General features: G+C 38.7%; 1 protein-coding gene across 4 annotated transcripts in view; it reads right to left on the bottom strand.

Annotated features, from left to right (window-relative positions):
* The window catches only part of nacc2 (NACC family member 2), a 37,483-nt gene extending 11,289 nt beyond the window's left edge, over positions 1–26,194 (bottom strand). The window contains exons 1-3 of one of the 4 annotated variants that reach the window (XM_008424407.2): positions 25,738–26,194; positions 1,145–1,261; positions 209–979 (exon numbers count right to left, since the gene is read on the bottom strand). In XM_008424407.2, the coding sequence (XP_008422629.1) occupies positions 209–979; positions 1,145–1,256 (883 nt within the window). In that variant the 5' untranslated portion in view covers positions 1,257–1,261; positions 25,738–26,194. Of the gene's footprint in view, positions 1–208; positions 980–1,144; positions 1,320–2,410; positions 2,938–25,737 lie in introns of those variants that run through there. The other 3 variants (XM_008424403.2, XM_008424402.2, XM_008424405.2) reach the window with 3 other exon arrangements.
* Between the last annotated feature and the right edge of the window lie 431 nt (positions 26,195–26,625).

Genomic DNA, 26,625 nt, shown 5'->3' with positions numbered 1-26,625 from the left:
TATATATATAGATAGATAGATATAGATATATATATATATGCAGAAATTAGGAAAAAAAGATAGAGTTCTTTAATCAAAAAGGTTTCCCTTTAAACTTAACAAATCGGTGACTGGAAATCAGTCGCACATCTAATTAATGTATAATCTTTTGCTTTGCAAAAGTATTTTTGTAATGACAAGTAGCGTAAGATTGGACTGTTGTACTCACTCCCATAGGGGTTAGTGGGACGTCCATAGATCTGACTGTAGGCGTCCTCTGTGATCCCGTCATAAGGCTCTTCCTCAAACTCCTCGTCATCATTCTGGTAGGATGTGGGGCTGTCTGTGGTGGGAAGGCTCGACTCTCCTGGGCTGGACCTTTCAGCACCTGTTCCTCCGCCCGCCCCGCTCCCGGCTCCGCCTCCAGTGGTTCCTTGAAGGTGGAAGGTAGGCATACCAGGAATGGCAGGCCCTCCAGCTGCTGTGTAGAAGGCCCTGGCCAACCGGCTCCCCAGCTCCGAGGTCGAAATCTTGGTTTGTGTTGAGGGTGTGGAAATCGGTGTTGGGTCACCCACTTCTATTTTAATTTTACGCTGCGGCAAGAGTAGGGACGACGTAGACCAGCTTTGGGTTCCCAGAACGCTGGCTACTGATAGGCCAATACCATTATTGAGAGGACTCTGCGGCTCCGATCCCGTCTCCTCCAAGGACCCTGCAGTTTGCGAGTCACAGTGAGGTGAGCTTGCCTTAAACATTAGGTCCATGCCTCGTTCAACTATATGCTGAATCTGGAGGTAGCCAGCTGTGTACATGACAACCAGCTGTTCGCTCGCTGCCATCGTTAGCTTCCCTGTGTAGCAGAATGTGAGGATCTGCTCAAAGCAAGCAGGTGTGACTGAGGAAGGCAACTCAAACTGGGTCTTGGTTGAGCTGCTGAAGAGGTCACGAAAGTAGAGGCTGCTGGCTGCCAAAACGGCCCGGTGGGCTTTAAAAGCCTGACCTGGTTCAGCCAGAGAAGGACATTAAAAACATCTCTGCAAAATTTACTAATTAATAAATAATAATAATAATAATAATAATAATAATAATAATAATAATAATAATAATAATAATAATAATAATAATCATAATAATAATAATAATTTAAAAAATCCAGCTTACTCACCTTTTACCAATATGGATACGTCACAGTGATGTCCCAGCAGTCGCTGCTCATTGAGGGAGCCCAGAACCGTGGCTCCAAAATTCGGGATCTCCACATGGAGCAGCTGGGACATGTTGGCTGAAGGGGGAGAGGAAGATGGGCTTTCAGATTTTCACTCTTCCACCAAGAAAGACATCTGTAAAATCAAAACAGGCAAAACAAAAAATGTATGGAGGACATCTTTTAGCAGGAAAAAAACAAAACAAAAGTAAAACAATGTGTGAAATATGAATATATTTGCCAGAGGGAGAGAGAGAGTAAGAGAGAGAGAGAGAGGAGAGAGAGATGCAAGGAGCGACAACTGAAAGGAAGAAGCAAAGACGGAAACTGAGATGGAATTAAGTGAGAAAACGAATACAGTTGAGGGAGAAGTGAGAGGAGTGTGAAAGAAAGATGGATATGCGAAGACAGTGGGTGAGAGATTGAGACAGGAGAGAGGAAGGAGGAGCCAAGTCACTCCACAGGAGAAAAAAAAAAAAATACAACGCCATGCCTACTGTATGAGAAATGTTGTGAAACCTCTTAAGGCTATGTTGTTTGACATGACTTAATTCCTGGAAACCTCAGGCTCATTCCACGTATTGCTTGTCATGCATGAACAGCAGTTTCCCTGCAGCTTGGACTTTGATGGCCTGGAAGATAGCCTTGACAATAACTTTTTTTTTTCTCTCAGCAACAAAATCCACTGAGTACGGACAGTTTTTCATGTCAGAGTTCATAGATTCTCCTTCATTTTGCTGACGCTACATCTTTGTCAGCATTTGCTCCCCTTATAAGCTTCGAATAGACAGATTTTCTATTTACGCATTAACGCCGACAGTTCCTTGAATTCCTTCACAGCCCATTCTCCAGGAAAACTTGCACCTTCGTTACTTCCATGAACCTTGTATCATTGTCTTTGTCTCTCCACCTACCCACACACACACACATACATATACGCAGTAGTTTCATTATTGAGCAATGCTGCAGAGCAGTTTCCAGGAATACAAACTGAAAAAATGTCACCGCCTCTTTAACACACAGACATACACACACAAACACACAAAGCCTCTCTCTCTCTTTCTCCCCCTCCCTTTCTCTCTCTCTCCCACTTCATGAACTCCATACAGACACACATGCACTCTGGCTTACTTACATAAAAGCGTGCATGCATACATAGATACACAGGCGCAGGCAGTGTAGGCTGCATAGGGAAATTACTGTGTAACCTGGCACCTAAGCACTCACCTGGAGGAAACCAGCACATCATAACTTTTCCTCTGCTAACACGCAGAAATACTGCTCACCGTTAGCACAGACAGTTCTGAGTCTTCTGCTTTAAGCAGAGTCGGGAGCAGGACAGATGAGGAGTAGTACAGACAGCAAGAAGAGCACTCTGATGTTTCCCCTCTGTCTGGCCAGCTCCCGCTTTCACCTAAAGTGTCTGCCTTAGAGAAGCTTCTATGACTTTTTTTTTTTTCTCCTCTTCCTGCCTCCTATCTTTGTGTCCTCCAAGACCCCATTCTCTCTGCTCGCGGTCTGCTCCAGCCCCGTCTCAATGCCTCCTTATCATTATCTCTCCTTGCTTTCTACTCTCTGAGGGCTGAATTCAACAAGTGCTGCTGTACAGAGGGAAGAGAGGAGCAAGAGAATATAGAGGAGAGAGAGCGAGAGAAGAGGGAAGAGCAGGGCGAATCAATGATGAAAGGAGTGGGAGGCTGGGTCGGTGAGTGTGTGTGTGCATGTGTCTGCGCGCGTGTGTCTGATCAATGCAGTATCTATACGTCGCAGGGAGTGGGAGGGAGAGAAAAACACAGGCTACAGTTACAGACCGAGACAGCGACTGGGCAGAGAGAACGTCTGAGGGAGGGAGGGGGGAGTTGAGACAGAGAGAAAGTCATTTGAGGACAATACGAGCAGGGAAAGACAATTAGATTGAAGCAACTTCTGCCACATGCCCCTTAACACGGATGTCTATACGGTGCGACAGAGCAGAGGGAGGGGAATGACTCAGACAAAAGAGAAATGAGAGAAGCCTGCAGAGGTCGTGCACGCTGTTAATTAATTAGACACGGAATAGTGAAACTTCTGAATTGCCGCTTTGACGCAAGTCTGTAGAGAATGCATCATTCCTTCACTCAGCCAGCCGTTAAACTGGAAGGTTTGAAAAGTTTGCCGAGAGGTGTTTTCCACTTTTTGAGACAATAGCGGGGGACAAATAAAGAGAGATTTTTTTTTTTTTTTTTTTTTACTTTTCAGCAAGTGTCGTGTATGTTCTCTGAATCATGCCAGGACGTCTCTTGCCAAAACACCCACACACAACCAGAGCAAAGCACTGTCTCCACACAAGCCCTATTTTGCACATGAATTGATAAATTAAATGATTAATTTACACCTCCGCTTTGGTAGCTCTGCTTATTTAGGTGGCATTTCTCTGCTTCTGCTGTTACTTTTTTTTGCCAGCACAGAAAAAAAAAAGAAAGAAAGAAAAAAAAAAAACGGCCTCCATAGATGTCGCTTGACGTGGATGAGAGGAGACGGATGTTGCAGCCGGTGACAGGACAACGGCAACGAGAAGCTCAGTATCGGAGACGATGAGTACCATGAAGATCTGTGTGGGAGGCTTAAAAAAATGCAAATTGCTTTGATGGATGCGCAACAAATGTATTATTGTATTTGTGTAAACACATACTGCCCGCAAAAGTATTCACACCCTTGCAACTATATCTTTTTTTTTTTTCATAATGCAGCTATAAGGCTCAACTATATTTGGATTTAATGTAAAAGACCAACATAAAGCGGCGCATAATTGTGCACTAGAATGAAAAGGACAAATGCTTTTTAAAACTTTCATTTGCATTCATTGCCACTATGGCAATACTTTGTAGAACCACTTTTCAGTGCAATTACAATGGAATTTTTTTAGGGCAATGTCACTAAACAGGTGTTCTCCAGATCAGATACATCAACTGATTTCCTCAAAGCGGAGGAGCTGTGACTGTACACAAAGTTCCCCCCAAACGGCGAAGTCCTTCACCTTGTCTCTTCTCTTAGATCCAGCCTACAGAGGAAACTCACTTAAATCACTGTATCAGCAATCTCGTTCTTCCGGTAATGAGCCATAGCTTATGACAATAGGTGACTGACTCCTAAATCCCGAGCTTCACTTTGTTGCTCAGCTCTTTCTCCACCCACCATTGCAGGGTGGAGAAATGCTGCAGAAGAGGCACAAATCCATCCATCAATAAATCTCCTGATCCGTCCTGCCATCGCAGAACCATTGATATTTAAGTCTGGAGTTTGATTGGGTCAGTCTTTTATCAAACCATTCCACTGGAAGTCCAGCTGTAGGTTTAGGGTTACCATGCTCAAAGTTTGATCTTACTTCCCACTCTCATTTTTTTTGGTTTTCTGTAACAGGTTTACTTCCACTATTTCAAATATTTAATCCATCCAACTTCTCTTCAACTCTGACCAGCTTTCATGTCCATGCTGAAGGAAGACCTTCCCACAACATGGTGATGCTATCACCTTATTTCCCAGTAGGCTGACACACATGAATTGTGCAACCTTTCTGTGTGATGTGTAGGGTGGCATTTTGCATGTAGGCCAGAAAAGTTTAACTCTGGCCCCCTTATGACCAGAGTATGTTGCTGGACATCTGCTAAACTCCCAACGTGGCTCGGCAAATGTTTAATTTAGGACTTGTTGTTGAATGTCTTTCAACAATGACTTTATCTTGCCAAATTTACATAGTCACCAGATTTCTTGAGTTGGAAGACTAAAAGTTTTCTTGTCAACAGCTCCTCCAGAGTTACCTTGGGTGTCTTGGCTCTCTATGTCTGACCTTTCATCTCAGACGGGTAGTGATGCATCGGTAGACTTGCAGCACTCCAATGCATCCTCCACTTTTTATTTCCTTTCATGTCACATGAACTGCTTTGATGTGATCTATTAAATGGAAACCCAATAAAACACAAAACATAAAAATGGTTGACCGGGTATGAGCATTTCTGCAAGGAAGTAGGTATACTCACAAAAGTTGCTATTCTTGCATGCTAGCTTAAAACTGAGAGGCATGATGGAAACAGCTCCCTCTAAAGAAATTTTAGGAGATGAGAGCAATCACGACCTTCAGAATCTCATTCCATCTTTTTTCCTTTGAATATGGAACGTTAAAATAAATAAATAAAACGCTGACGCAGAGAACTTTTTTTTTTTTTTTTTTTTACATCGGAGCGCATTCCCTGAAAGTGTCAAGACACACTCATTTCACTCTCTGCCAAAGTAACCTCAGGTGGAGAAAGTTGCACTTTAAACTGAGCAAACTTTTACTCTCCTCAGTCACAGCGGAAACATGAAAGTGAAGATATCACCGAGGGTTGAATACAGTGAGTCAGTGAGTTTGGTTGGGAGAGCTTAGCCACTGAGTGTGTGGTATCTGCACGCCACATATAGGCACACATGAGTGAGCTCACACAAAAAAAGCTCTGTGAAAACGCCAGAGAAACAAATCCGCAAACATGCTAATGCAAACAGACATAAACTCAGTCCCCTGCGCTTTCTCTCTCACACACACACACGGTCAGGTAATCTCCCCATGCACACTCAGCAATACACATTCTGTTTGTCTGTGTGTCTGTCCCATTGGGATGCTGCCAGACTGCTTGTCCACTCGTCTGTCTATTGGTTATTGTTACTATTGTGTCCTTACATTGCCTCTTGCCCACCCCCCCAGCACCCTCTCCCTTTTCTCCTACCCTTCCCATCCTGCATACCACGTACCCACTGTCTCTCTGCCAATTAATGCACACAGGGCTGCATTGCAGTGAGGTTGGCGCGTGCCACGGCAGCAAGCACAGTACAGAGTCTACAGACATGCATGTACGTGCCAGCCAGGCAGAGCGGGAAGGAGAGGATGGAGGGAGGGATTGGAGGAGGGGGGGTTGAAGCAGAAAGGGAAAAGAGTAAGAGGGAGGGGGAGAGAGAAAGAGCAAAGGAGAGAGAGCAGAGAATATGTTGAGTCAGGCAGACAGGACAGTGGAGTGCCACATAGCACATATACACATAGCTGCATATTTATGCAAATGTATGCCAGAATGAATAAGAAACAGGAACACATGCATTACAGAGGAAAATGTGCAAAAGAAAAATTTAAGGTGCGCATGTGCATTTACACACGTAAATTCCAACGAAATCTGCATGTCAAAACTTTTGCTCTGATTACCCGAGGAAAGTTTGCTTTCCCATTTTCAAACTTTCTAGCAAATTAAGACATGTTTTAATAACCATCATCCTTATATGCCCGACTCTGACTTCTGGCGCTTTGCCTGTGCAGACATTTTGTGATTTTATTTTATTTTTTAAAATTTTGTTTTATAAACTCGACAGAACGCTACCCCGATTGCGTTCTGTCTGTTTTCTTCGAAATGTGTTGCATCCATTTTTAATTAGGGACTCATACCTACGCACAGTGTTATTAAGCGTAGCAGCAGGTCCAGCCTTATCTGAATAATACGAAGACACGAGAGGATCCTCCAGATGGCAAACAAACACATGCACAATCACGCATACACTGGCAGATTTTAATTACCAATTCTACTGTAGCTGCATAAATGACAATAGGGTAAGGGTTAAGCATAAACTAACTCAAGTTACAGCCTTTTTTGGGCTATTTTTGAATAATTCGAGTGAGTTCAATCTTAAAGTAAAGCGGGTCTCACACAATGGAGACGGAGTGAAAACCTACCCACAACTCCAACAATTATCTCCTAAGGACACGCAGAGAAGTAACAGCATTGATTAATGTCTCATTTCAAGTGCAAGAACCAATGCAACGAGCTAACCGCGTGAAAAGTTTCATGTGAGTCTGAACAATATCAGAGCCCTCCGTTCTTGCTTATGTTGCTTCTATACAATCTCAATATGAACAGTCCCCTTGTTATAAATATTCAGATCCTGCAGTTGTTCTCATGTCTAAAGTGTACCAGACAACAGATTCTATCCACGTTGAGAAGGCAACGCTCCCTGGCAACAGTTCTACCAATCGGGACTGAGCAGGCGTCTGCCTGAGTCTGTCTGAGTATCATTATGGGATGTCGGTGAGAGAAAGAGAGAGAGAGACTCTTTGCCTTTGCTTATAGTGTAACTGTCTGTCTATAGACCCTGCTGGATAAAGTTGTCTCCACATAGCTGTGAAAAAAAAAAAAAGGGAAAAAAATCTAAATAAACTGCTATGATTCATACAGTTACGTAATAAAGAGACAACTATGAAATGATTTGTTGTGGGCTGAACATTGTCTGCTATCTCTCCACTTGCATTCACTCAATATGCACCAATTATATGTGCTGACGATGTGGGCTTATCTTGTGTCTGAGGAGAAGAAAAAAAAAAGACACTTTCAGTTTAGACCAATGAAAGAATGTTGTCTGAGACAACAATCGCGCTTTGATAATGCGTTCACTTTTAAAAACCCAAGTCAGCAAGGGTTTTATGTACAATTATCACCTTAATTAACTTATTTTTCTCTTAACTGAATTCATAGCTGAATGAATCTAACCCCTGCTGTGTTTTGTCTGGGTCACAATGCTAGGCTGTAGAGTTTAGACACTTTGTGTTATGGGAACAAGGCGTTCCTCTTTTTCCTGCATCCCAAAAGTAGATAGATTTGACTGGTTTTCAAAGATCTAAATAAAAATATAAAAATAAAAAAAAGAACAAACATGCTTATTTGCCAAATGCCATGAAAAAGTAACCTAAGCAAATCCAAAAAAGTAGTGACCAATGGTGATGTAATTTATTAAAAGTAAAAAAAATAAAATAAAACCCTTGTCTGAAAGTATAGTTGACTCCCTTAGTAAATCACATATCTAGAGTGATTAGAGAATATTTTCTTTGGTTCACATTTACCTGACACACCATCAACTGATTATTACCTTTCCCCTAAAACTATGAAATCACTAAAATACAGCCTGCCTGACAGCATTGAAGCAGGGTAAAAAAATCTCCAAAAAGCAACACTTCATACCATGATCTTAAGAAATTCAAGAACAGATAAGAAACAAAATCCTTATAAAGGGTTACATTGTCATTTTCAAAGCTTTGGGACTCCAGCAGACCACAGCAAAAGCCATTACCCACAAATGTAGAAAGTATGGAACAGTGGTGAATCTTTCCAGCCTTGCAACAACTTGACAATTGAACAAGGAGATCACAAAGGAACCTATAGCAACATCTGCAACGACAGCATGAATGATTTGACAGGAAGAGAGTCTGGTCAAAAACTGCATCCATGGGAGATCCGAGCTGCGAACCTCCTGTCAAAAAAACATAAAGGCCTGTTTCCATTTTACAGAAAAACATCCCAATGATCCTCAAAACTTTTAGGAAGCTAATTTGTTGACAGATGAGCCAAAAATGCAGAGTTTTTGGAAGGAGTTCTTTCCATTACATCTGGCCGAACATCTGACTCCATTTTAGTAAATGAATACATATCTTCCATGGTTGTGGTAGATTGAAGCTGATTCGCATCTTCAAATTTAGTGAGTTATACTCACTGCATTTTGTGAGTAAACCTAATCAAGGATCAAGATTTAAACCTGTTTTGCAGACTTCTGTGGTTTCCAAATGAAGTAGGTCAGTCAAACACCAGTGCTGAGCCACTGCACCCATTTCTTTTAAAGACACCTTGGTGACTTTTGAAAGCACAGAAATTTAGACAGATTCAAAGCTTAATTCTTATAATTCAAAGTGCATAAATGGAAGGTCTAACGACAGATTTGCTCAAGAGACAAGAGTTTTGACATATTTTGAAAAAACTAAGCCTGCCCAACTTTACTTTCCACAAATGAACAGTTTTACTGATCACAATCCACCATCATCACAGGACATTTTGATTTATTTTTCATACTCATCATTTTAAATGCTCACTTTCTGTGTTTTTCTTTTACAACTAAAATAAGTTTTTGTCAGTCTCAAGCTGCATTTAAATAATAATGTATAAGCATCCGGTTCAGATTTGATCAGTTCAAGCATACTAGATTTTTTTCTTTTTAACAAAACAGTATTACTAGGACTGTTTAAACTCAACCCTGACAAACAAAAACTTGTGTGGTCAAAATAATTGAACTTTTCAATGGATCAATATTAAGAAAAACTTTTTTTTTCTTTTTTTAATGTAATCTGAGCTGTTTCCATCCCCTCACATTGGCAAGGGTGTGGACAAACAGATGCTCAGGCCTTTCCTTTCCCAGTAGCAGCTTGATGACTGATCATAAAAAAAACCTAAGCGTTGTTAGGCGTTAACAATTTGCAAGTCAGTATTCTCATCACTTAGATCATTAGTAATTCATATTTTCTCCCTGTCTCCTTCTTCTACTGCACACCAAAAATTCTTCTACATAATTAAAAATGGTGTGGACTACTTCAATGTTTTGTAGTCAAGTGTTGTTGGCCAGTCAGGGGAATTATGACTTCCTTCTTCCCACAAGATAAATGTCTCAAAGACATTTATGCTGGGTGAAAGCATAAAGCGTTCCCCTTGTTAAGAAAATAAATTTAAAATATGCTAGTTTTAAATCTTAGCAACATGTCTTGATTGAAATAGCATAATTATAGTTTTCAGATTAATAACTTATTCTGCCCTATTGACCTTTATGTTACCTGTAGTTACAGCAGATTGTTTGCTAAGATCTTTTGTATTCTCCCTTTGTCTGTGTGGGAAACAATCAGGAGAAGTTCAAGCTTTCGCACTGATCTGTGAAAAGCCATAAAACAGCAGGAGTTCAGGCCAGTGGAGGAGAAGCTCCGCTTCCACTTTGTTTAGATAAAGGAGACAACTGATGTTAGATCTTGAAAACAAATTGCAGGGAGTTTCTAACTTTAAATAGGGTCCGAGACAGCTCCTGGTTGGATGAGCAAAGATACGCCTTATTTGAATATATTAAAGACAAGAATACGCCTTTATATAAAAGTTTGTACACAGGAGTAACAAATCAGATTTTGCTCTCTGCAATTTCTCCAAAGACATCTTTGCTTTTCTTTCTTTCTTTCCTTCCTCTTCTTTTCTATTTGTCTCAGGTAAATGAATGTGTGTTTTAGTGTGTTTTGAAATGTCTGTGTTGTCAATGTGATTTTATACTTTTAAATGTTAAACTCTGAAAATGTATGATGTGGAGCATTGACTATCATCTCCGTGTGGCTTTTGTTTCCACGCATGGAATCATTGAATCCGGGAGCACAAGAGAATATAATGAGCCAGAAGTTGATGATTTTATTCTCTTAACACCCTTTACACCCAATGATCATAATAATAGCTTAGCATGTCATACGCAGCTGGAGGTGGATCCAGTTGAAAATAAGACTACAGGAGTTGAAGGATAAGGTTCTTAATTAAATAATAAGGTTCAGAACTTACACAAATACCTGAAACATGAAGTATCGCTTAAGAGAACCAGAAACCACAAATGAACAGCAGAGGGTACAGCAAGGAACGGAAGAAATACGCAGGCCTGAAATGTCCAGAAGAGGTGATTGGTTGAAACCAGGACCAGGTGAGTTGAATCAACAGTTAAAAAGTCGCTGGAGACGAGTCAGCTCAAAAGGCTGAGTGCCACAAGACGTATGATACAGATAAATGAGAAAGTCACAGAAGAACATGTCATAAACATGGGCTAAACCAGAATGTCAAGTGAAACACAAATGAACAAAGCAAAAAAATTTATAAAAAATAAATAAATAAAAATTACTGAATCCAAGAACCAGAATGCAGACCAGAACAACTTGGTCAAAATATGCCTTTTATCAGGTTGTTTTTATAGCAGATGGCGAGATGAGGACAGATTCAAGCTGTTACTATTTTTTTTTTTCAATAATTCCCTCATAGTATCATGTGTTGCCCAAGGAAAGCAGTTGTTTTTAGTTGATAGGAAAAAAAAAGTTGCCTTGGAAAGCCATTAAAATCTACAAACCACATGAAAGCAGGACAACGTTCCACTCAAGATATTTTTATGGAGCAATTTTTAAAAGCCAAAAAATATCAAAAGCTAAGAGTTTGCAACAAACTAGGTTGTGGCTGATAATTTCTGGAATTAAGAAGTATTTTGTCACAGTTTAAAGCAGATAAAAATAAAAAATAAAAAAAAACTCAAAGAGACCATTTACAATTTGAGTGGCTCTCTTAGAGGCAAAGACATTCTTAATCCCTGGTTCTTGGCATTTATTAGGATAAAATCAATTTAGTGGTTACTACCCCAGACCGAACTGGAGTGCATGCTCAGTTGAACATTGGCAGACATTTGGATGTCACTCCAAATGCACTTGAACATACATGACAGACTACGGGCACACAAGGGAAAGTTAGACAAAGTGATGATGAAGAGCGAGACGGATTAAAAGGCACATGAGAGCAGTAGTCTTAAATGAGAGCGGAGACAAGGTGACTCTGAGAGCGGGCAAAGTAAGAATTCAAGGAGATGGGAAGAAAGAGGTAGTGGGAGTGGAGGATGTTAACAGAAAACAAGAAAAGAGAAGCTGACATAGCACAGTCACAGTGAAAACAGGGTTAGAAAAGAACAGGGAAATGAGGCAGAATCACACAATTGGAAAAATGTTAAAAGAGTTGAGAAACTCATCTGATGGGAAGAGACAAGCATGAAAACACGGTAAGTTTTATTTGTCACCAACTTCTGGAGAAACAGGCGAAGCTCATTAAGTTGCACAACGAGGCCAAACCAACGAACATCTACACGGGACCCATTTTTAGGTGGAGCGACATTTTGCACATGACAAATAATAAGAAAGCAAAAAGAGGATGGCATGAGAAGAACAGGTAGGTTGTGTGCAGATTTTTGTAATATCGAGCACAAGTTGCAGCACCACGGGGGCCTGAGGGTCATTCCAGTTTGCAGCAACACGTCCTAAAAAAGACATTTTGAATCACCACTGACACAAGACCAAAAACTCCCTAAAGTTACGGCTTTAAGGGAAGCCATACGTCAGCAGCATAAGAAGAAAAGTAAGGAAGAGAAAGCCCTCCAGTCGTTGAATAAATGAGTGAAGTTTCAGTATAAATCAAGTCATGACTGCCACATGACATGTCTTCTTTTAAGGAGGATTTTAATTAAAAAGTATACATATGTACATGCTGGCAGTCTCACGGCTGCCATGTGATGGTTAGGAGTCAAATATATACTGCATGAATATTTTGAATCAGCCTCAGGGACTTCATTTCATGCTGGCACATAGAAAATGATGAAACTATGCTTCGCTTTTGCCAGCACATGGAATGATGTGCTGCTGTTGCCGACAAAGTATAATTTTTAAGTGGCTCAGGAAGTTTTTTTTTCTTCTTCTTCTACCTTTGCCAATTTTATAACTTGTTTTTTTCTCTATCAACTGTCTGTGGAGATAGTTATCAAATGAATAAATATGGTACTTGTAAGTGTGACAGGCATGTAAGAGTTTAGACTTGGGCTCAAGAGCATTTGTTGTCCCCCAAAATCTCTTTTTTTCTTTTTTTTATTCAACAAATTGATGCTTTGCAAAACCTGTATTTTAATGGCTAAAAAATGTTTTAATTAGATTCTTGCAGGTTGTTTTCATTTTTTAATCTTCTTATAAGTAACACATACTTCAGCTGATTGAAAACATTTATGCCATAGCCGAGCTTCTAACCTCACTTTCAATTTTCAAACAGCAAGCTATCATTCTTCTTAGTGTCTTCTAGATAACATGTTACAGCCTTTGTATAAATATTTTGGATATTTTTTCTTTCTGTATGGATGTAGATCATTGTAGAAATAACATGTTGAACAGGAACCTTTTAGAAATAAAGAACATATACGTAGATTTCGTCTTTAATCTGCGAAAACTGCATTTCTGCAGATCCCTTCGAGATGTCCCGACCCACTAGCAGAGTCAAAATAACCTTATTATTCCATAAGCTTTTTAATCAGTTTAGAAAATGTCTTGAATGTTAGAGTGCGCTTCATAAACCTTCCTTTCAGTCTGTTATTGGGAAGCAGAATTAGCAAAGTTCAACTTATGCTATCTGTCCATTATATAGAAAGCATGCTACGCTAACAACTAAACCTTAAATTTGCCTGAAAAATCCCAATAAAGCCGAAACGAAACTTCAACAACCGATAAAGACAATATTTAGTGGTTTGAAATGATAGCACTAATTTGCATTTGAATTAACTAAGTTGCACAGTTCTATTTTCTGGAAAAAAATAAATAAAAAAGCTGGGAATTTATGTAGTTTTGTTTGCCTGCGAAGCTATGTGCATGACAGCCGATAAGTCTAAAACAAAGTGAACTAAACATGACACATGCTTCGCCCTTGGCCCCACAGTTAGGATATTGCAGCTCTGCCTTGTGACTCCACTTTGACAACGACGTCGGTTTTACTCTTTGGGGGGGGGGAGCTTTGGTGTGCATCTCCGAGGTGCTCATTTCCAAACAGCCATTACGCCACTGCAGGGAGTCTGTTGGCTTACGAAAGAGATAATTGGCTGTACAGTTTTTTGGATGTTTGCTATTTAGAAGCTTGATAATTTATTTCAGCGAGTACAGTTATGAAAGCAGGTGTGCCGTTGTTCTTAGCATGCTTTAGCACAAGGCAGCTGATCACAGAGAACGCTGAAAAACACTGAATTTGTTTACACATTTAATTAGTTAAAACAGGATCCAAAGACATATACATATATCCAATTGTTGTGAATGAGAGCTTCATTGTTTCCTTAAACAACTAAAGACTATTTAATATCGAACAGTAATTCTTTGTATAAGTGCTCTTCTTAAGGAAAGACATGTAAAAAGAAATCTCTGGTGTGAAACATTTGCTTGTTTTTTCCTTTTTGACACTATGAGATACAGACAATTAAGGATAAGATATTCAGCACCCTTTAAAAACCTTAAAATAAATTTAATGTTTTTAATGCACAAACATAATCTTAGATAAAGTTTTTCTTTTTATTTGAGCTTTGGAGATTTTTTCTTTTTACTATCTTCCTTTGTGTGGATAATGGCAAAATAAACTTGGGTCCTTATCCAAACTTGTCTGTCATGGATCCAGCTATAATTATTACTCTGACTGAAGATATGGGCATATTTTGATGATTAATAATATTTTGTAGCCACTTTCTGATTCCCTCTTTCCCATTTTGAAAAGTAAAAAAAACAAACATGTTTGACAATCTCACAATTATATCCCAAAAACCAGGAAGTTGTGGATTACTAGTTAAATATTTCCAAGAAACTTCTAAAAAGTAAGATACGCAATAAAAATGCTTCAATTACATTCATTCTGTGGAAGGTTTCCAATGGACCTAAGTAAATATTTCAATCAAATCAGTAAATGTCACAGCAGTGACAAGTATTTGTTAGCATAGGATGTTTTTTCCTACATAACAAACATAACTAAAATCAAGGCAGTTTTTTTTCCTTTTACTGTGAGATAAACCTCTATACACTTTAAGACTTTTTACACATCGTTACCAGAAGTGATAAAATTGTATTTAGTGAGCTCTGTTGACTTGGAAAATGTCAATCACATTCTTCACGTTAACAGCCCTCTGAACCTAGTTGCAATATGACATCTATCAGCTCAAATCGCAACCAACAAAAAGCCCCTAACTCCCTGCTTATCGTAAGAAACACAAAGGCAAGTGGCAGTGGTTGTTTCCCCCCACCTGTTCAACGTGAATTCTTTATTTATAATATTGGATAAAATCTGACTTAAAAAAAAAAAAGGTTTTCCTGTCAGTTGTGTTGCACTTTGCTAGGTGGGTAATCAAATGGTGCATATCCTTTAGAAAAAGCAAGAAAGAAAGAAAAGAAAAAAAGAATTTGGAGACAAAGTGACCCAGAGCTGGTCTGCTGACTGTCACTGAATGTCTCCTAGGGACCACAATTGGGTTAGATGTCACAGGATGTCTGTAGATGTCTGTATGTTTTTCATTGTCTTTGCATCAGCTAGTGGTGCATGATGCAGCATTACACACAAAAGCTACAAAGAAAGACCCTTTGAAGGGGTGAATCAATCAGCGTTAAAGGCATAAGGTGCTTTTTAAATATGTCAGCGGGTCTAAGTGAGTTGTAATTTTTGGAGTATGGCATTCTTTGACTGGTCTTGACTCAAAACTTGCAAATGGTAGTTTGGTAGTCTAGCTCTAGTCTTTCCAGGCTTTTGCAGCTTTCATGTCTGACCTGATCTAAGCTGGTTTACAGGACAAACCCGTCATTAAAATACCCTTTCTGTGTTTTCACAAACAGATAAAAACATGTCAAAATCACAAAATGTGTTTAAAAGCATTTCCAATCAATTTATAATAATCCAATTTCCGTATCTTACTTCATTTCAATTTTGTTGACTATCTTATGATAATGTGCATGCCACACGGTACAGTTTGCAGATGTACGTATCTGTGGGATGTAGTAGTACTGTAGTGCAGTACTAGTACACGTGTAGTAGTACAGAGAAAAGAATGTGTGGCCACATTAAGCAGTGATGGGGATTTAAATAGTTGTTGGCTAACCAAATATTCAGACAGGTACTGACAGATTAGTCATCTATTTAAATAAGTAGCAGTTGCTGTCAGTCTGGTGTCAAGGATTACTGATCAAACCATTGCCGGTGTTTTTCTTTTAAACATTTTGTTGACAGCAATACTTTGAAAGCAACTCGTTGCCTTTGTCACTTTCTGCATCTGCATTTTTACTCTAACAAGGTTATATTGATCATTTTATGTTAGATTTATTCTAACTTCATGAGAACTAGAAAAATTTTTTTGGCATGCCCTGCTATGTTAAATTGTAGCGCTATGACTATCAGTATGTTATAATTAAAACATAATCATTATTTTCAAACTGAGAGTGTCATATTTAAACTATATTTTGAAAACAGGTTTGAAATAATTTATTTAATGGGAAAAAAAACATGACAATGAAGGGTTTAAATATTAATTTTACCTTAAAAGATTACCTGGGATTTATTAAAGTGAGATAAAAACGAAATCATATGTGAATCTTTTAAACTCTTTGTAAATAATAAATATGGATTCTTAATATAGCTGAAAAAACTTCAAATAATAATAATAAAAAAAATATATATTTTTTACAGGATATTATTTCTACCTCCCTAGGCCAGACTGAAAGTCTTTCTTTTCGACTGAAAGGCCTCCAGACTCACGAATGACGGCTTAAAAGTTATTAGGACATATAAGACCAGCAGTGACTAAAGGAGCGAACAGCAGGAGAGTGACACAGAGAGAAGAGGGAGATCTGGAGTGAATAAACGAGTCATCTCGATGGCCTCACGTCGTTGTTTAGGAGCTGACTGCAAAAACAGTGACACACGTGTGACATCAGGCAAGCCAACATGGCTGCCATGAGAAGTCCGGTGCGACATGAAAAATGAGGACACATCTTTCAGCATCACTGCTCCACTGTCTACAAACAGGGATGCACAAACACACACCCACACAAAGAGACAAAGACATAGTGAGAGTTGTGGCCACAATGACTGAATGCCCCATGTACATCATTCAATTAGGGCAAAGAGAATGCATTCAGTCCACAGCATTAAAAAACACAAAGTTTTGTTTAAAAAATAGAAACAAGACAGGGGTGAAATAGTCTTCTGCTTTATAATTAGGGAAAGTGAATCAAAGATACTTTCAAATGACACACAAGAAAAAGATGACTAGCACAAAGATGTGTTATGAAAGATGGTTTTCCCCATTGCCCAGAGATGCATGCATATTTATTTTAAGTGCATTGCCCCCCACCTCACCCACCCACACATAAACTGTGACCTAAGAATCTTCCCGTCAGCGCCTCACTAAGCCAGCATACATGTACTCAAATAACATGTCACCCTGGATAACCATGTCAACTGTAATGGGCTGCGGCTAATGTCTTGTGTATCTCTGACTGTAGTCAGATGAGTAAAGAAATATTAAGAAAGTGGTTGTTGCTCTCGAACCACAAAAATGAGAAAAGAAAATAATAATAATAAATCCCTTGTCATCTTTAAAGTGGGAAATAAGAGTGTGCTTGTTTGGGTATGAGTAAAGTCTGGAGGTTTCCTAAAGCAAAAACAAACCAATGAGCTAAAGGTGGGCCAGACGTTCCTCAAGTGCTTCCAGGAAGTAATTAATTTAAATCCTTATGTTGTTAAGAACATGTTCCTACATGCTCTGTACATTTCTAGTGCAGAAATATCCCAGCGCTAATGCTCATTCTTAGAAATGAAAACTCTGCAAGTATAATTCACATCAATCTCAACTGAAAAATTTGTATGCATTTTATGTCGAATCATCTGGGTTTCATTTAGTTGGCCAAGAGTTTAATTCAACACACATCTTTGTATTAAAGTTAAAATGCAGTACTTTGTTCTATGCATGGAAAGGTTGAGAAAAGGTAACACGGAGTAGATATGTAATTGGGGCTGGGGGAGAACTATGCGTGGTGTCTGTCTGTGCTGCAAGAAATGTGAGAATTACTAAAAATGTCACAACATGGCCTGAGCCATATACTAATGTGACACAAACTGTTAAAACAGCAGTGAAAAGATGTGACAAAAACAACCTGACAACACCGGTTTATCTAGTTCTTTAGATTCATTAGACGGCTGTTCTCCCTTTTCAAAGACAAGTATGTATCTTTGTTCAATCTGTGTGGATAACTTCTGCTTTAAGCTAACCGGTGATCTGTGGAATAATTCACACTTGTGTCAATGAACTCATCAGCAAATCGCACGTTCTTCTGATTCGCTTCTTGTTTTAGCATAGTGGAAAAAAAATACAATTCATTCCTAACATTTATGTATATTCTGTATAATCTGCATAATCTGTATATGTGCATATAGTTCCCATCTTTTTTATTTATATTATATTATATTTATACTGAACATTTCATTTTTATAACCACCTTTGTACACCTGTAAATACATATTTATACCCTGTATAGCACTTCTGGATAGATGCAAACTACATTTTGTTGCTTTGTACTTGTGACGGTGCAATGACAATAAAGTTGGATTCTATTCTATCCTATTCTAAAAACTAAAATCTGATCCAGTATATGCATTGATCCATAAATAAGGATTATCCTACTTTGCTTTAGACTACATCGAGATGTTAAACGTTTACATTTTTGTCAAGATTATTGCACCGTACTGGAGCGCAGATATTCAAAACATCGTTAGATGTAGATTTTATTTTATTTTTTGTGCAAATATTGAAGAAAAAGATATCTTTACACAAATATCAACATAAGTGTGGCTGGGGCCTTACAATAATAACACAGAACTGTGGGAAAGACTCACAACGTTCACAGAACTATCATCTGTGTTAGAAATCCCAAACAAGTCAGCAAATCTCTCACGCTTATTGGATGTAAGGGTGTGTGCAGTATTGATTTTGGCTTTGGTAATGAAAGTAAGAAGAGTAGCAGTAACAATGACTACTTACCTCACATTTCTGTCTCTTTCCGCTGGCCCTGTCAGGCATTCTGTCAAGCCGTTAGGACGTGAAGAACACACGCAACATAGGTCATCATCACATAGGAAGGGTCTGCCTATCTGCTTTCCTCAGCTATTATCTTATATACTGATTAGCAGGTTTTGTTTACTGGTAGCAGCCTTGAGAGAGGCTTGGAGTTTGCAGCAATTTAATTATGTATGGTACGAAGCAAACGAGCATGGAAAATTAAGGTGGGCTACAGAATAAAGGTCAAGCAGAGTGCTCTTTCTGCGCTGACTACTTTTGCATAAGTCTGTGTTGGTGTGTGGCTCTATTTAGGTCCTTCTGAAAGTGTGCAGGTGCATTTCCTCATGTTTGCCTCCGTTATCTCCTAAATTAATAGTTTAACTTCAAACAAAGTCAGGAGAGCCTTCTATGAAACGTAAAGATCTGTAAATAGGAATGACCCCATTTAAAAAGCGGTCTTTAATTTCAGAAGAAGAAAAAAAAAAAACATTTGGAGCCAGAAGGTCCAAATATGCAAATTGCAACTTTTCATAGCTCTTAAGGCATTACATTACAAGATCAATGAAACAACTTGTCTATAAGACTATTTAGGCTAAATTAAATTTTAATGGACTGATACCACAAAAGCCATTAAATGAAGCAAAACACTATTGACTATGAAGTATCATTAAGTAAAGAAATCTAATTTTCCGTCCTTTTGGAGAATTCAATCTCATGACTGTTTCAGCAACACGTCTTTGTCATACTTCTTAGTACTTTGCAATTCACTGCCATGGGTACGTGCTTCTATTCATGCTGAAAATATTTGGAGCAATCACATGTGCATATGCTGCCTTTCATTTCACATTCTTTTCTTTTTAATAATCTTTTTCCATCCATGCACAACTGCACGGACATGCACGATCACACCACTGAACTTATACTCCCACACAACACAGGCACGACATTCATGACATGTGATCTTCCTAGGAATTCTGCCAACAGCCAAACATGCCACTTAGCTGAAATCTCTGAGACAAAGTGAAAGAGAGAAAGAGGCCCGCATGCACACACACACGTACACACACCCATAAAGTGTGCACTATAGCACTGTTGTCAGTTTGCGCCAGTTCCTTGTCAAGTGTAACTGCAGTGCGTACACAAGGAACATGAGACTTTGCTGCTAGTTATCTGCTATGGAGTGTGGTGTGGGGGCAGTCCGTTCTGAGAAAAAAAAAGGGACAGAGAGGGAGAGAGAGCCACGTGATCCCTAAGATCTAATGTGGAATTGTTCTAGGAACATGCCATGTTTACTGTTCATTGTCTAAATTCTTGGAAGGCTTCCTGAAAAGCACGTAGAGCCAAAGCCAGCCAAATACATTTGAAGATTCCTACAGGCTTTTACCGACTCGCTGTGCCTCACACTTTTCACCTCAGTTTATAATATTTTTCTCACAGTTTTCAGCAAGAACTGTATCTTTGTGCTCAGCAAACGACAACGATACAGATAAGTGTTTTAAAGTGCTTTGCAAACTTGGATTTCTGGCTGCAAAATCCTCTCTCTGCGTGTGTGTTCTTCAAGCCAATAGCAGATTATATTTAGAAAAGAAGTGAAATAATAATATATTAAAAAAAATAAGAACATCATGCAAACACAGTGTTCCACCACAGCTGACAGTTGAAATGTCTCACTTTTTTTTTTTTTTGATACATTAGATGATTTGTTACAAATGTTTCTGTGAAAAATCACATCGGAACATTGGCACGCTGGCGAACAATGAAAAATGCAAATCTCGGGAGAAGGAAAAAGGATAAAAAGACTTTTGTTATATTTCTTTAGGAAGGGTTTAACTGTTGTAACTTAAATAGCAGCAGGACCCCGTAAGGGAATCAGAGTTAAGTGGTAGTCACAAAAAATAGCTCTTAAATGGAAGTAAATAAAGAATAAGATAGGCATGCAGTGTCTCTTGCTACATGCGAATTATACCGAATTTCAAACTATTAAAATTATTAGTAAGTACGTCTGCATTGACCAGAAAACATAAGGAAAACAGCACCAGTAGAGATTCATGTAGTGTCAATCATACATCACTATTAGCTAATCTATTCTGTAATATGTGTCAGTGTGGTGTAGGTGTGAAATAATAATATTTTGGAATGTAAGCAAAGTTAAATCCAATTTAATTTCCTCTTGAATCTATTTTTCTCGAATAGCGTCAAATAGGACGAGTTCCGACAACCTGTTCTTTCATCACAGGTATTTTAGCTCCAAATCAGGCCCGGTGAACGAAACAGTTCCTTACTGGTTCTATGAATGAACTAGTTGGAGTTGGAGTTCCCTCTAACAGAGAGCTAACTCTGTACTGCGTGGCAACATCCCTAAAAACATTGAAAATAAATATTTTAACTTCCGTCTGTTTCACCCGGTGAAGGGACATTTGAACTACAAAAAATTAGATTTATTCCAAGCCTCCACGCAAACAGGTGAATTAATATTGCCTGTTTAATTTATTGCTGTTTGTACAGGCTTTATCGGTGGCGGCTGTAATTCACGATATCTCTAATATCAGTTTTTCGCAGCGTTGTCCACTTTAAGCTATGTGACATGAGATATTGTAATCAGTGCAAAAATAGGCAGAAAGTTAATTTTATAGCCTTGCTAATTCAACTTTTTGTGACAGTCAAAGCTCTGGGTTTTTGTTTGTTTGTTTTAGATTCAGCAAATCTGCCGTTTAAACGTAGCACACACAATGTTTGATGATTAGTTGTTGGTCTCCAAGAGTTTGCCCTCAGGTTCCAACAGCCACGTCTCTGTAATCTTGACACATCTGCTATCCTAATAGCGACTGGCAGCACTAATTTATTCTTGCAAGAGAGCACCTGCAAAATCTGTAATTTCACTCAAAAACCAGTGATTGGCATTTGCTAGTAAAAGCCTAGTAAGTGCATTTTTAGCCTCCAGCAAGGACCTCTGGTGATGTAACAAGGTGTGTCCATTCTGAAAATCTTTATGTTACCAAGATGAAATAAAAACGTCTTTAAAAAGTTAACTTTTTTTTAGAACTAACAACCAATTCTGTCTGCCTTTAAATGTCATATACTGACATGAACTGGTTTATATTAATGCACCAGGGTTATCCTTTCCAAACATTAAAACAAAACAAAAAAAACTTATATAACGAGTTTTAACATGTCATCAGGTTGTTTCAATCAAACATGTGTGGCTGAAACTCTGTGAGCAGGTAAGTGAAAAGAAGACATAATTTAATTTCATAATTAATTTCTAGGACATAAAACAACCTGTAACATTTCATAAATAAAATATGTTAAAGTAAAGATTGTCAAGTTAGAAACATTTGGCTTTTTCTTGAAAACACTCTTGGGCTAGATAATAAAAATGAATACAAAAAAACCCCCCTGCAAATTTTGGAGTTCAGTTTGTACCAACTCCTTTGCTTGTTCTTTGAGTAAATGTGTGGTGTTTATCACTTTGAGTTTGCACCGTATTTGATAATGCAGATTAAAACTATAAAACAAAGACTCGGCTGTCGAGGTTTCCAGCATTTGTTCCTGTAATTCATCTATTTACATTAACCTTTAAATTGAAGTTCCTGTCACAACTTAACTTCTCTTGTTGTGTTAGTGTCGGTCTTTTTAGGAATTGTCTGAAGTTACACTGAGAACAAGGACATGTTTTCACAGTTACTCTTAACTGTTTGAATTCTCTTTTCCACGAATGGCAACATGCCTGAACAAAACAGGCCAAGCAGGTTTTTATCCTTCAGGGTTTTCCTCGAACCAGCCCGGCAATACCTAGAAAGCGCTTCACTATTGTTTGTGAATATGATGTATGACTGGTGCTCCGTATCGCAACCCATCAAGAGTGAGTCATTCCAGTCCAAAGAAAATTATGGGCATCTAAACACACCCTTCACACATGTTTACATGGGTAAACAGAGGGCGGGATAAGCACCACGCATTAACTTTCATAGAAAAAAAGACGGATTCACGTGTACACACGCACTTACACACACAATGACAAAAGTATTTGTGGGGTAGTTTAAAGGTAAGACAGTAGAAAGGATATTATCGTTTATTTTTATGTATATCCTCGTCAACCCACTGTCATAAAGCTCTTTCTGAGCTCTGCCAATCAAACAACATTCCTGTCTGGGGTTTTTTTTATGCTAAAGAAGTTATTTAAAATGAACCAATGGAAGCTTTCAAAAACTCAACCTTCCTCTTGCATGAACAAGACTTATAGATTTTACCAAAACCACTCATGAAAAGGCGAGATTCATAAAATTATATTACCAACAGAACTGAGCCTTTTACACTAACTGTGATTGAACAAATTAGCAAAAAGCAAAGTCAGTCATCTCCACCATGAAAACAATCCAATGGTTCATCGGGTCTCATTTCTTTCTTTTTTACTTTAACTTTTTACACAGATTTTATTTCCTTTAATGGTATATATCTACAATGATGATTAAATCATTTCTCCATCTGAATATTAGCTAAACATTATATCAAACTTTGGTTCAGACATGATCAAAGTACATATTACACCCTTTAGGATTCACACCTGCTAGTTGTTGGCATGAAAAGTTGTACCAAAAACTAAAGAGCTGGGATGTTGCAAGTAAAACGCATTTTACTGCGTTTTTTTTTTTTTTAGCCCGAAGGAGCTCCAGGGCTGTTCTGAACTTGTGTAGATGTCAGGGTGCCATCATATCGAATTAGAAAAAGATATTTTAAAGGTTGACACATTTTTAAAGTTGTTTTGATTTTTCAAAAAAGCCTTACTACTCAAAATGCTGGACGCTACAACTATTCAGTCCTTTCGTCCTTAAAATATATGCAAATCACTGTACTGATGTAAAGGGTAAAATTAAAATCATAGATCTATAACTGAGACAGTTTAGACTGTTTCTAGAAACAGGTTGGTGCGCTTCATGTATTTTGTTACTTTTATAATTAATAGGAAAGAGATGTTGGCTATAGAACCCCCTCCAAACACTGTCTTTGTGTGTTCTAGGTGGGTCAGCCTCTCTCACCTTTTAGTTCAGAAAAACATGTCAAATATTTGCTCTTTCAGCATCTTAAACTTTTAATCTACATTTAGACATCAATAGACATCTTCATGTTTATTTATGTGACAAACAGATAAAGGAAATGGCCATTAAGTAAATAGTTTTTAGCTGTTCTTTCCCCAACCGCTTAACAGGTTTATCAAGTCATGACCTACACTACCTAGAATCTCTTTCCAGGAAATCAATACATTCCAGTGTACACTTCTTTTTAAACATTCAAATAATATAGTCTCTGCTTGGAGTCCAAACATTTATTTTATTCTTATCGTTAATACCCTTTTTAAATGTAAAAAAAAATAAATAAATAAATAAATTTAAAAAAGTTTTTCTCTCTTCTTGACACCCCCACCCTTGCATCCAGCTCTGGGCCTCCTCGTTGGAATGCCATAAACTCAGAGGCCTATAGAACTAGGGCATCCTGGGACATGCTAATGCACCACCAACTCGCACAGATGCACACAGCCACAAACAGACAAATACAGCTGCTGTGAGCAATCACAAACTCTATGGCAGCCATCCAACTCAATGCTGGACGACTGTTGGAAGCAGTCCGTCCAGGAGAACAATAAATTCCCTCATTTTCCACGTATGTTGTGATAAAGTCAGACGAGCGAAAATAAAACTTTGCAGCACACGCCTACATCCCCAGAAATGATTTCCTCGTATTTGAGCGTGGGTATGATAAAACCGGCTTGAAGGAAAAACAAACCTGTGTTTGTCTTGCCTCGGGGTAGCTAGGTGCACCTATACATATATATTGATTTTAATGTTCTCTTACAAGTAAATAAAAATGCTCTTATTCACTGTGATCTTTTAACTCTGGAGGAAAAAAAAAGCCAGCTATTTGGAGACATAACTGAAATGGGATTTGGGACAAGGATGCTGAAAAAAAATAGAATAAAAACACTTTTTCAACAATATTATTAAATTACAAAGCTCAGATTAATAAGATTAGGATCCAAATAACCTCTGGATATACACAAAATGCAGCCGTTTAGACAACATTAATGACAACATGGTGATAGAGAGAAAGTGTTTGCTGAGGAAAGAACACTAACAGGAAATGAAGAAAAACTGCCACAAACTACTTGCTGGCTAGCCACACATTGCACTCTTCTACACACAATAAAAAGAAAAAGTGTGTGTGTGCGTGTGTGTGGAGGGGGGAGCGAGGCCTTGAATGTATATGGTCTGATGTGTCTCACAAAGTTCAGGTGAGTTAAACAGCACCACAAATCAGACTTACCTCTGAGTAATTTACACCAACATTTCCGTTGTTTTTTTTATGTTTATAATCCTATTTAAGATTGATTATTTTTGCTCTATTTTGTGATTGCTTTACTTTATTTTTTTTTTGTCTAGCTGTTTTTTTTGTTTTGTTTTGTTTTTTTTTAATACAAGTTTCATATTTAATGTATTAATAGAGATGAGAAGACATTTGACAATCCCTCCCACCCACCTCCCTCTTTTACCACCTTACCTGCAAGACTTACATGCCACTTCGCAATTTACTGCGTTACCGTCCTGGCTGGTGATTTATTTATTTATATATTTATTTGTGGCAAAATTATGACGTAAGCCCCATCATAGCATCATGTCAATTCTACCACTTGTACAGTTGACACTCATGACAACACTGGTTCCTGAGGTTAAAGCGCTGTCCAACATCCAACACCGGATTTTTACGAGTTTCAAAAAATTCTTCGACAGTCGCGCATTACGCATTCAAGTGGAGGGGAGGAGGGGGGTCGTTTGCTCCTCCACGTAACAGCTCCTATTACTTCTTATTAAAGTTGCAGAGCGTTAACTTTTATTTAAGGATGAGCTGCGAATTTGCAGATGATTTCAATGTAGAGCCAGGCGAGTGTCGGGATATGCAGCCGCTCGCAGAGTGAGAAATAAAGGTAGAGAATCAAGAGAGTAACGCGTGGTAAAAACCTATGCGTCATACAAATCAGGCACTGTATATCACGCCAAGAGAAGGGTGGTGGTGGTGGGGGACATATTTACCCGATTTGTCGCTATTCCATAGACTGAAGCTGTCAGCTGGCGCAGATGTGGCAGGCTGGATAACCGCTAAACTTTGTAGGATTCTCTTCTCTTCTTCTTCAAAAAAAAAAAAAGAAAGAAAAAAAAAGGAAAAAAAAAAAGGAGAGACAAGCAGGCCCCGGGTTTCCTCCTTCGTCTCGTCCGCTGGCTCACTCTATCACTTTTAGTCCTGTCTCGGCCGCTCGACCCCCCATCTCGCTATCCCCCTCTCTCTTTCTCTGCCCGCTCCTGTCCCTGTGCAGGAAGTAAAATGCGGCTCTCACACGAGCAGCGCACGGACCGAGAGCAGGCTGACATCATGCAGCAGTCCGTATAGAGTTCTGCTTAAAGACGCAGACATAGTCGGTCGCTCACTTTACTGTACACGCGCTGTCCAACAGTGGTCTGCGCGGTAAATGAACTGTCATATCATGCGCCTCTCTCTTTTCTTTCTTTCTTTTCTTTCACACACGAATACACGAACTCGGTGCACTCTGGGGGCTTAAAGGTGTACTCTTCTTTACTGTTTATTAGTTAGAGAGCTCTAAAGGACGTCTTGAGTTTGTTCTCACTGTGTTTGGTGCCGCACTTAAGCACAAAAGCGTTGTAAATAGGACGTCGGAGTACGACGGAGATCCTGAATTACATTTACATGTGTGGGTATCTCACGTGTCACTGTATGAAGACAGCCCAGGATACATGATGCGCATGTGTGTTGTTCTCCTAAATTACAGGCGCCAACTGCTGGCGGAGTGACCTAAAATCAACATTGTTTTATGTATGTATGTATGTATGTATGTATGTATGTATGTATGTATGTATGTATGTATGTATGTATGTATGTATGTATGTATGTATGTATGTATGTAT

Source organism: Poecilia reticulata, linkage group LG12 (assembly GCF_000633615.1).
Source record: "Poecilia reticulata strain Guanapo linkage group LG12, Guppy_female_1.0+MT, whole genome shotgun sequence".
Lineage (NCBI taxonomy): Eukaryota > Metazoa > Chordata > Actinopteri > Cyprinodontiformes > Poeciliidae > Poecilia > Poecilia reticulata.
Note: the sequence above shows the minus strand (reverse complement) of the source record. Positions and strands in the feature narration are given on the sequence as shown.